The sequence below is a fragment of the Nerophis ophidion genome, linkage group LG28, assembly GCF_033978795.1.
Source record: "Nerophis ophidion isolate RoL-2023_Sa linkage group LG28, RoL_Noph_v1.0, whole genome shotgun sequence".
Taxonomy (NCBI): domain Eukaryota; kingdom Metazoa; phylum Chordata; class Actinopteri; order Syngnathiformes; family Syngnathidae; genus Nerophis; species Nerophis ophidion.
This window is the reverse complement of record NC_084638.1, coordinates 17,196,240-17,208,358: the sequence shown is the minus strand read 5'-3', so window position 1 is coordinate 17,208,358 and position 12,119 is coordinate 17,196,240. Positions and strand designations below refer to the sequence as shown.

Sequence of the window (12,119 nt, the reverse complement as noted above, 5' to 3'; positions counted from 1 at the left end):
TCTTTAGCAAGAGCACCGCAGTGTCGCAGCCCGTCCGGGCGCCGCCATCTTGCCAAAAAACATATATATATATATATATATATTGTAGCTGAGATAGGCGCCAGCGCCCCCCGTGACCCCAAAAGGGAATAAGCGGTAGAAAATGGATGGATATATATATATATATATATATATATATATATATATATATATATATATATACATATATATACATACATACACACACACTGTATAAATATATATATATACATATATATATATATATATATATATATATATACACACAGTGGGGCAAAAAAGTATTTAGTCAGCCACCTATTTTGCAAGTTCTCCCACTTAAAATGATGACAGAGGTCTGTAATTTTCATCATAGGTACACTTCAACTGTGAGAAACAGAATGTGAAAAAAATCCAGGAATTCACATTGTAGGAATTTTAAAGAATTTATTTGTAAATTATGGTGGATAATAAGTATTTGGTCAACCATTTAAAGCTCTCAATGATGGAAGGAGGTTTTGGCTCAAAATCTCACGATACATGGCCCCATTCTTTCTCTCTTAACACGGATCAGTCGTCCTGTCCCCTTAGCATAAAAACAGCCCCAAAGCATGATGTTTCCACCCCCATGCTTCACAGTAGGTGTGGTGTTCTTTGGATGCAACTCTGTATTCTTCTTCCTCCAAACACGACAAGTTGAGTTTATACCAAAATGGATACATGGATGATACAGCAGATGATTGGGAGAATGTCATGTGGTCAGATGAAACCAAAATATAACTTTTTGGTATGAACTCAACTCGTCGTGTTTGGAGGAAGAAGAATACTGAGTTGCATCCCAAGAACACCATACCTACTGTGAAGCATGGGGGTGGAAACCTCATGCTTGGGGCTGTGTTTATGCTAAGGGGACAGGACGATTAATCTGTGTTAAGGAAAGAAGGAATGGGGCATGTATCGTGAGATTTTGAGCCAAAACATCCTTCCATCAGTGAGAGCTTTGAATGGTTGACCAAATACTTATTTTCTACAATAATTTACAAATAAATTATTTAAAATTCCTACAATGTGAATTCCTGGATTTTTTTTTCACATTCTGTCTCTCACAATTGAAGTGTACCTATGATGAAAATTACATACCTCTGTCATCATTTTAAGTGGGAGAACTTGCACAATCGGTGGCTGACTAAATCATTTTTTGCCCCACTGTATGTATATATGTGTGTGTGTATATATATATATATATATATATATATATATATATATATATATATATATATATATATACATACATATATATATATATATATATATATATATATATATATATATATATATATATATATATATGTCTTGATTGGATTATCCTGAGAATAGTAATTGATACCGTGGTAGAGCGCAATATGTAGGTGTGGGAAAAAATCACAAGACTACTTCATCTCTACAGAACTGTTTCATGAGGGGTTCCCTCAATCATCAGAAAAATATCCTGATGATTGAGGGAACCCCTCATGAAACAGTTCTGTAGAGATGAAGTAGTCTTGTGATTTTTCCCACACCTACACGCACGCACGCACACACACACACACACACACATATACATATATATATTAGAATAATTGTGTATCTCATGCTTTGATTACAAACAAAATATTGATGCATGTTCAATTTGTGTGCAGTATATTAAAGCCATTTTTAATATTTAACATTTATTTCATTAAATATCTATTTTTGGCTAACTGAATGAGCATTATTGCTTACAATTGTGTAAATAGTGTATTCGTAATAACAAACATCAGTTGATTTAATTTCCATGATATGTCTGCCCGAATGCAGCTGACATAAGCTCCAGCACCCCCGGCAAACCTAAACAGGGACAAGCGGTAGAAAATGGATGGGTGGATGTCATCAGGGTAATAGAAGTGCGTGCAAACAACATCATTTGTATTTATTGCTGATAAAGTTAGCACCAGCGCTACGTAAACCACTGCAATGTGTGTGTAATACATTATATTACACTGACATAATAATCCATCCATCCATTTTCTACAGCTTAATCCCTTTGGGTTAATAATAATTTTAATTTTAATTTTTTATCATGTAAAGCGTCTTTGAAAGGCGCTGTACCAATTAAAATTTATTATTATTATTATACCATGTGACTTATTCCAGACTTAAATTACGAGACGTTTGTTCCTTTCTACTGACAAATATTTAATAATGTTAAACGTGACTGTAATATACAACAAAAAAACAGTTAAAGTATTAAATAAGTCAATATAATTCTCATAGAGAACATATAAAATACACTCCTAAAAAAACGCTAGCATTTGCTACAAAGGCCTGCTAGCGGGCTAACGCTAGCACGTTAGCTTCGAACAACATATCAGGTAAATAACAGAAATAATATAAACATATATAATTTATATTACCTCATAAGGCGTGTGTAGAAGAGAGGAGTGGAATATATTCTTCCTATTGTTACACCAGCAACTCTTAAATGGGACTTTTTTATTTCCGTGGCTGGGTGAAGGAAGTGTGCACCACTCACTATTGTCCCAGTGAAACACGTGTTTGGCCAAAATTTGTTCCGCAGTTGAGAACACCACGAAGACGTCACACAGGAGAAAGAGCAAAACAAAATGGCGTCTGGCGGAGAATACGTTGTTTTGGTTGTTATGGTTTCTAGGTCTTAATTACAACGTACATGTGCACATGTGTGTCGTTTAACAGCGTAAACGTCGTTATTAATTGTTTGTATGCGGATACATTAGTCTGAGTGCACTTTGACGTGCTAGCCGAGCCTGCTGGTTAGCTCCGCTTGTTAGCTGCTAACAAACAGAGTCGGAAGTGATCGACACATCAAAGCAGAGATCCAATGTAAGTGTAAAGTGTTGTTATTGTGTGAACATGTCTACATTACAAATGATGTGAGTCTTGGTGAATCAGCGACTAACTTCTGCCGTTAAAGAAATATTTGGGATGTTAGAAATAAAAAAACGATAGCAGAGTACAAGGAGGAATTTTGTCCAACAAAATAGGAGAAGGAGCGACAACATCAACGACTGGATGCTGTTTTCAAGAAACATCAAGTTGTATTACACATCCATCCATCCATCTATCTTCTTCTGCTTAGCCGATGTTGGGTCCCGGGGGCAGCAGCCTAAGCAGGGAAGCCCAGACTTTCCTCTCCCCAGCCGCTTCGTCCAGTTCTTCCCGGGGGATACCGAGGCGTTCCCAGGCTAGCCGAGAGACATAGTCTACCCAACGTGTCCTGGGTCTTCCCCGTGGCCTCCTACAGTTCGGACGTGCCCTAAACACCTCCCTAGGGAGGCGTTTGGCTGGCATCCTGACCAAATGCCCTAACCACCTCATCTGGCTCCTCTCCATGTGGAGGAGCAGCGGCTTTACTTAGAGCTCCTCCCGGATGACAGAGCTTCTCACCCTATCTCTAAGGGAGAGCCTTATTTCGGCCGCTTGTACCCTTGATCTTGTCCTTTCGGTCATAACCCAAAGCTCATGACCATAGGTGAGGATGGGAATGTAGATCGACCGGTAAAATGAGTGCTTTGCCTTCCGGCTCAGCGCCAAACCGATCCGCCTGTCAAACTCACAATTCTCTCTTCCCTCACTCGTGAACAAGACTCCTAGGTACTTGAACTCCTCCACTTGGGGCAGGGAACTCCACCCTTTTCCAGACAAGAACCTTGGACTCGGACTTGGAGGTGCTGATTCCCATCCCAGTTGCTTCACACTCGGCTGCGAACCGATCCAGTGAGAGCTGAAGATCCTGGCCAGTTGAAACCATCAGGACCACATCATCTGCAAAAAGCAGAGACCTAATCCTGCAGCCACCAAACCGGATCCCCTTGACTGCGCCTAGAAATTCTGTCCATAAAAGTTATGAACCGCCTTGGCGGAGTCCAACCCTCACTGGAAAAGTGTCCGACTTAACTGCGGACCAAGCTCTGACACTGATCATATAAGAAGCGGACTGCCACAATCAGACAGTCCGATACCCCATACTCTCTGAGCACTCCCCACAGGACTTCCCGGGGGACATGGCCAAATACCTTCTCCAAGTCCACAAAGCACATGTCGACTGGTTGGGCAAACTCCCATGCATCCTCAAGGACCCTGCCGAGAGTATAGAGCTGGTCCACAGTTCCACGACCAGGACGAAAACCACACTGTTCCTCCTGAATCCAAGGTTCGACTATGCGGCATAAACCCCTCTCCAGTACACCTGAATAGACCTTCCCAGGAAGGCTGAGGATGCTTATACATATTGACACAAATATATAAAAAACACCAACCTGATGACAGTTATTTTGCAATTGTTCGATTTAATCTTTCACAACAAGGTTAAATCACCATAAATGACTCCAGGGAGCGGCACCGCTGCTGCCCACTGCTCCCCTCACTTCCCAGGGGGTGATCAAGGGGATGGGTCAAATGCAGAGGACAAATTTCACCACACCTAGTGTGTGTGTGACAATCATTGGTACTTTAACTTTAACTTAACTTAACCTAGTGGCCACAATAATTCATTAAGTCAAGCTCATGGAGCAGAAAGTTGAACGCTGCGGACACGTTTGTTACTGGATACTTTCTATCAGATTTCTGTTTTGGAGACTTTGTGTACGTATTGAGCAACTATAATTATTTGATATGCTTAAATGTGCTGTTTTAGCTTAGCTGTTGTGTAGCTGCTAGCTCTTCGTAGCCTACAGCAGGTGTGTCCAAAGTGCAGCCCATAGCTATGTTTTTAACCGACAACGGGGAGTGTTGAAAATGTGGTATTTGCGTGTCAGTCCAATCAGCGGCAGCTATGCCCTGTTTCGTCATTGGACCTAAGTCTTTGGCTTGGTAGGCGGGTACGAACCTACCAAGCCAGGTGGTACGAGCACGAGCATGGAGGAGCCTTTGTGGTGGTGTCGCAGCTTGGTGGTCGTGCCGTCAGGTAACACCAGGAAGGTTCCTTCTGTGCGATATTGACAGGTGCTTTTTTTCTCCCTGGACTCCGACTTCATATCTGGTGTTGTCCTTCAGACCTCGGCCAAGAAGCCACGTGAACGGTGGCAAGAATGTGGGCGATAAGAGTGTATGTGCGTGGGCATGAACTTGCACCCAGTTTCAACTGGAACTCAGGACACATGATTAGTTGCACGGCCTATTCTAATCTATATTAAACATTTCTTAATCACTTTATCCTTCATTATCTTAATTACATCCCAAATTTAGCTATTTGTAAAAATTACTGATTTATCCTAGTCCATTTGTAAAGAAAATGTTTTCCTAAATTATAGTCTCCTCACTTGAACCAGACGGTCATTAGGACAAAAGACCCTGCAAGGACTTAGCCCTTTAAAAGGGAAAGCCCAAAAAGGACAGTATTAAAGGGGAACATTATCACAATTTCAAAAGGGTTAAAAACAATAAAAATCAGTTCCCAGTGGCTTGTTGTATTTTTTGAATTTTTTTTCAAAATTTTACCGGTCCCGGAATATCTCTAAATAAAGCTTTAAAGTGCCTTATTTTCGCTATCTTCGAAACCACTATCCATTTCCCTGTGACGTCATACAGGGCTGCCAATGCAAACAACATGGCGGTTACCACAGCAAGATATAGCGACATTAGCTCGGATTCAGACTCGGATTTCAGCGGGTTAAGTGATTCAACAGATTACGCATGTATTGAAACAGATGGTCGGAGTATAGAGGCAGATAGCGAAAACGAAATTGAAGAAGAAATTGAAGCTATTGAGCGAATAGCTATTGACGCTATTCGGCCATAGCGTGGGTGTACCTAATGAAGTGGCCTATAGCATGGCTGCCTTATTAGCATCGCCGGTAAAATGTGCAGACCAAACGATCAGGACTTTCGCATCTCGTGACACTGGAGCAACTTAAATCCGTCGATTGGTAAGTGTTTGTTTCGCATTAAATGTGGGTATCTAGTTTAAAATGTACATACAGCTAGCGTAAATAGCATGTTAGCATCGATTAGCAAAGCATTTTAGCATCGATTGGCTGGCAGTCATGCCGTGACCAAATATGTCCGATTAGCACATAAGTCAACAACATCAACAAAACACACCTTTGTGATTTCGTTGACTTAATCGTTGCAAATGCATCTGCAGGTTATCCATACATCTTTGTGCCATGTCTGTCTTAGCATCGCCGGTCAAATGTGCAGACACTCTGGTACATTCAATGGGGGTCTGGCGGCAGATTTCTTGCCAGTGGTGCAACTTGAATCCCTCCCTGTTAGTGTTGTTACACCCTCCGACAACACACCGACGAGGCATGATGTCTCCAAGGTTCCAAAAAATAGTCGAAAAAACGGAAAATAACAGAGCTGAGACCAAGTGTTTGTAATGTGAAAATGAAAATGGCGGGTGTGTTACCTCGGTGACGTCACGTTCTGACGTCATCGCTAAAAGACCGATAAACAGAAAGGCGTTTAATCTGCCAAAATTCACCCATTTAGAGTTCAGAAATCGGTTAAAAAAATACATGGTCTTTTTTCCGCACCATCAGGGTATATATTGACGCTTGCATAGGTTTGGTGATAATGTTCCCCTTTACGATGAATTCATCACATTTACTTTGAGGCATTTTATTATTAATATATTATGTTCTTGATACTTGGGAAGGTATAGCTCGGTTGGTAGAGTGGCCGTGCCAGCAACTTGAGGGTTCCGTGTTCGATCCGAGCTTCTGTCATCCTAGTCACTGCAGTTGTGTCCTTGGGCAAGACACTTTACCCACCTGCTCCCAGTGCCCCCCACATTGGTTTAAATGTAACTTAGGTATTGGGTTTCACTATGTAAAGCGCTTTGAGTCACCAGAGAAAAGCGCTATATAAATATAATTAACTTCACTTCACATTATATTTTGTTGTTATATTTTCTAATTTCAAGGGAAACTGCACTTTTTGGAATCATTCACAGTCCCTATGTAAGTTAAAGTTAAGGTCCCAGCGGTAGTCACACACTAGGTGTGGTGAAATTATCCTCTGCATTTGACCCGACCCCAAGTTCACCCCCTGGGAGGTGAGGGCAGCGGAGGCCGCACTCGAGAATCATTTGGTGATTTAGCCCCCAACCCTTGATGCTGAGTGCCAAGCAATAAGGCAATGGGTCTGTTTTAAAATGGTTCTATTACAAACCCTGTTTCTATATGAGTTGGGAAATTGTGTTAGATGTAAATATATACGGAATACAATGATTTGCAAATCCTTTTCAACCCATATTCAATTGAATGCACTACAAAGACAAGATATTTGATGTTCAAACTCATAAAATTCATTTTTTTTTTGCAAATAATAATTAACTTAGAATTTCATGGATGGAACAAGTGCCAAATTAGTTAGGAAGGGGCATATTCACCACTGTGTTACTTCACCTTTTCTTTTAACAACACTCTATAAACGTTTGAGAAATGAGGAAACTAATTGTTGAAGCTTTGAAAGTGGAATTCTTTCCCAATCTTGTTTTATGTAGCGCTTCAGTCGTTCAACAGTCCGGAGTCTCCGCTGTTGTATTTTACGCTTCATAATGCGCCACACATTTTTGATGGTAGACAGGTCTGGACTGCAGGCGGGCCAGGAAAGTACCAGCATTCTTTTTTTACGAAGCCACGCTGTTGTCACACGTGCTGAATGTGGCTTGCCATTGTCTTGCTGAAATAAGCATGGGCGTCCATGAAAAAGACGGCGCTTAGATGGCAGCATATGTTGTTCCAAACCTGTATGTACCTTTCAGCATTAATGGTGCCTTCACAGATGTATAAGTTACCCATGCCTTGGGGACTAATTCACCCCCATACCATCACAGGGCGGCATAGCTCGGTTGGTAGGGTGGCCGTGCCAGCAACTTGAGGGTTGCAGGTTCGATTCCCGCTTGTGGCATCCTAGTTACTGCCGTTGTGTCCTTGGGCAAGACACTTTACCCACCTGCTCCCAGTGCCACCCACACTGGTTTAAATGTAACTTAGATATTGGGTGTCACTATGTAAAGCGCTTTGAGTCACTTGAGAAAAGCGCTACATAAATATAATTCACTTCACTTCACACTTCACAGATGCTGGCTTTAGAACTTTGCGTCGAAAACAGTCTGGATGGTTCGCTTCCCCTTTGGTCCGGATGACACGATGTCGAATATTTCCCAGACACATTTGAAATGTGGACTCGTCAGACCACAGAACACTTTTTCACTTTGCATCAGTCAATCTTAGATGATCTCAAGCCCAGAGAAGCCGGCAGCGTTTCTGGATGTTGTTGATAAATGGCTTTCGCTTTGCATAGTAGAGCTTTAACTTGCACTTACAGATGTAGCGACAAACCATATTTAGTCACAGTGGTTTTCTGAAGTGTTCCTGAGCCCATGTGGTGATATCGTTTAGAGATTGATGTCGGTTTTTGATACAGTGCTGTCTGAGGGATCAAAGGTCACGGTCATTCAATGTTGGTTTCCGTCAAGCCGCTTACCCTGGGGTGATTTCTCCACATTCTCTGAACCTTTTGAAGAAATCCCTAAATTTCATGCAATTGCACTTAGAGAAAAGTTGTTCTTAAACTGTTTGACTATTTGCTCACGCAGTTGTGGACAAAGGGGTGTACCTCGCCCCATCCTTTCTTGTGAAAGACTAAGCATTTTTTGGGAAGCTGTTTTTATACCCAATTATGGCACCCACCTGTTCCCAATTAGCCTGCACACCTGTGGGATGTTTCAAATTAGTATTTGATGAGCATTCCTCAACTTTATCAGTATTTATTGCCACCTTTCCCAACTTTTTTGTCCCGTGTTGCTGGCATCAAATTCTAAAGTCAATGATTAGTTGCAAAAAAAAAAGAAAAGTTTATCAGTTTGAACATCAAATATGTTGTCTTTGTAGCATATTCAACTGACTGTGTTGAAAATTATTTGCAAATCATTGTATTCTGTTTATATTTACATCTAACACAATTTCCCAACTTATATTGAAACAGGGTTTGTAGTAATACTATATGAAATAATATATCGCAAAATAAATTTGAAACCATATCGTCTATCCATAGTATAAAGTCCTGTCGTCCTGGTTTGTTTTTCTTTTCCTGTTAATAATGTTGTAAAGAGCAGCGTGTTTGTGGTTACTGAGATTTCAAGACAGTTCCTACGATAACTTGTTTTTCCTAAGTGCATGTAAAAGTACTGAATGCATTGTGTGACTGAGCAGAGATGGTGTGTTTGTCTTGCAGACGTCTGTGAAGAACATCGTCACACTGAGCAACAGAAGTGGAGCTTCAGGATGTGGACGGAGGAGCCACAGCCCTCCCACATTAAGAAGGAAGAGGAATACCCACTAATCCCCCATTTTAAAAAGGAAGCGGAAGAACCACTGACACCCCATTTTAAAGAAGAAGCGATGGATCCACTGACCTCTCACATCAAGGACAAAGAAGAGGACCCACTTATCCCTCACATTAAAGAGGAAGAGGAGGAAAACCGCATCAGTCAGCAGAGAGAGCATCTTGAAGGACTGGAGGAGGTTGATGTCACCAAGATGCCAGTGACTGGTGTCCCTGTGAAGAGTGAAGATGAGGAGGTCAAAGGTGAAAGTGAGGAGAGGGGAGGGGGGGGGCCTCCAAGCAGCAGCTCAACACAACACATGACAACAGAAGCTGATGGAGACCACTGTGGAGGATCACAAGCAGACAAGCTCTTAGCTCCACTATCAGATAGTGAGGACACAACGTCACACTCTCCTGACACTGATGATGAAGACTCTAAAGATGATAAGACATGTCAGACTGACAACACTCACTTCAAGTGTTCTCATTGTGACAAAACGTTTAAATATCCTAGTGATTTGAACAGACACATGAGAACACACACTGGAGAAAAACCGTTTTCATGCTCAATCTGCGGTAAAGGTTTTGTACAAAGTGGTTTTTTGAAAAGACACATGACAACACACACTGGAGAAAAACCTTTTTCATGTTCAATCTGCGGTAAAAATTTTACTCTTAAGCATGATTTGAAAATACACATGAGAATGCACACTGGAGAAAAGCCTTTTCCCTGCTCAGAATGTGGTAAAAGTTATGTAAAAAATCAAAGTTTAAAAGCACACATGAGAACACACACTGGAGAAAAACCTTTTTCATGTTCAATCTGCGGTAAAGATTTTACTCGAAGGGAGCATTTGGAAATACACATGAGAATACACACTGGAGAAAACCCTTTTACCTGCACAGAATGTGGTAAAAGTTTTGTTAGAAATCTAACTTTAAAAGAACACATGAGAACACACACTGGAGAAAAACCATTTTTATGTTCAATCTGCGGTAAAGATTTTACTCATAGTCAACATTTGAAAAGACACATGAGAACACACACTGGAGAAAAACCTTTTTCGTGTTCAATCTGCGGTAAAGATTTTACTCAAAAGCACCATTTCAAAGCACACATGAGAATACACACTGGAGAACAACCTTTTTCATGTTCAATCTGTGGTAAAGATTTTACTCGGACGGACCATTTCAAAAAACACATGAGAATACACACTGGAGAACAACCATTTTCATGTTCAATCTGTGGTAAAGATTTTACTCGGAGGGACCATTTCAAAAAACACATGAGTACACACACTGGAGAAAAAACTTTCTCCTGCTCAGAATGTGGTAAAGCTTTTTTACAAAGAAGCACTTTGAAAAGACACATGATTACACACACTGGAGAGAATGTGTTGAGTTGCAGTGTGTGTGGTGAAAGATTCTCTTATAAGTACCAGTGTAAGAAACACAAGTGTGCTGGTGAGAAAAGCAGCAGCAAATGAAACTGTAGGATTTGAAATAAACTGTCAAAACTTTAATTTAGACTTTCTAACAACATCAGCACATAGGGTCTAACATTTATAGATTAGATATAGATTTTTGCTTTTTTCAGTCAGGTACATGTTTTAATATACATTGTGTACTTTTATTTAAAAAGGAATACAATACTTTGACTTTAAAGGTGAGAATAAACAGGACAAAACATGTTACAAATATTTTTTATGTGTATAAAGATATTCAGAAATAATTTTTAATTATTAATGATGTTATAAATTAACTTTATATGATGTATGTATTTGTTTTACATGTGTTCATACCTTTGCTTTTGAGTACACATACATCTCTCTTAGTTCATATTTACTGGTTCACATCTGAAACATCTTCTGGACCACTTCTGGACGCAAATTATTTACTTTGTACATCATTTGATTAGCTGTGTTTTATACAAAATCATATACTTTTAAAATGTGTGAGTTTATGAATCATTTGTTGGGTCTCAATAATCCATTCCTTTAATTACCTTTATTACTCTTTTGTAATGTGAATTTTGTTGTATATGTATGTCCCCTTTATGCAATATGTAGATTAGAAAAAATGGCAACATTATATGTGGAAGGTTGTGAAGGATAATTTTGTTTTTAATAATCTACATTTTTTTATTAAAAAACTACACATGACAATTGTTTTTTAAAGTTGTTCATGATTTGTTCCCTCTATTAGAATCCCTCAAACATAATCAATTTCAGAAAACATGGAAACGTTTTGAATGTTAGGGAAAAGTCAATAATGTACATCCATCCATTTTTTTCTACCACTTGTCCCTCTCATTTTATATGTATAGCCTTTAATCACAAACTTGTCCGCCAAAGGGTGTTGTGTTTTGGAGAAACTCCTGTCAGAGTGCTGTTCAACACAGTAAAGATGAACCCTATAATGCGCAGGACGCTGAGTAAAACGCTTCTTTTACTGCGGAAACCTACTCACAAAAACAATCCAAACTGGAAGTAACAAAAAGCGATGGTGTGAAAGAGAGAAGAAAAAATGTGCATTGTGGAAAAACAAAAACTACTTTCATACAAAAATAAACTCAACTTGATTTGGAATTAACAAGACGTGCACACTACAAAACAACACCAAGATGGATGGCACTGGGAATGGCCAAGGTAGCAAAATACTCACAGCATGGAATCAACTGACGTGCAGTGGAATCACAGAGTGCCATCCAGCTGTCAAGGTGCTGCTTAAGTAGCACCAGGGTCCCACAACTCTGCCCACAAGGGCAACACAGGAACTCTCGAAAG

General features: G+C 40.1%; 1 protein-coding gene across 1 annotated transcript; it reads left to right on the top strand.

The window, feature by feature from the left end:
- The first annotated feature begins 2,578 nt into the window (after positions 1-2,578).
- Positions 2,579-11,498, top strand: LOC133545331 (gastrula zinc finger protein XlCGF57.1-like). The gene is made up of 2 exons (XM_061890809.1): positions 2,579-2,877; positions 9,241-11,498. The coding sequence occupies exon 2, from the start codon at positions 9,291-9,293 to the stop codon at positions 10,818-10,820; it is 1,530 nt and encodes a 509-aa protein (XP_061746793.1). The 5' UTR covers positions 2,579-2,877; positions 9,241-9,290; the 3' UTR covers positions 10,821-11,498.
- The last annotated feature ends 621 nt before the right edge of the window (positions 11,499-12,119 follow it).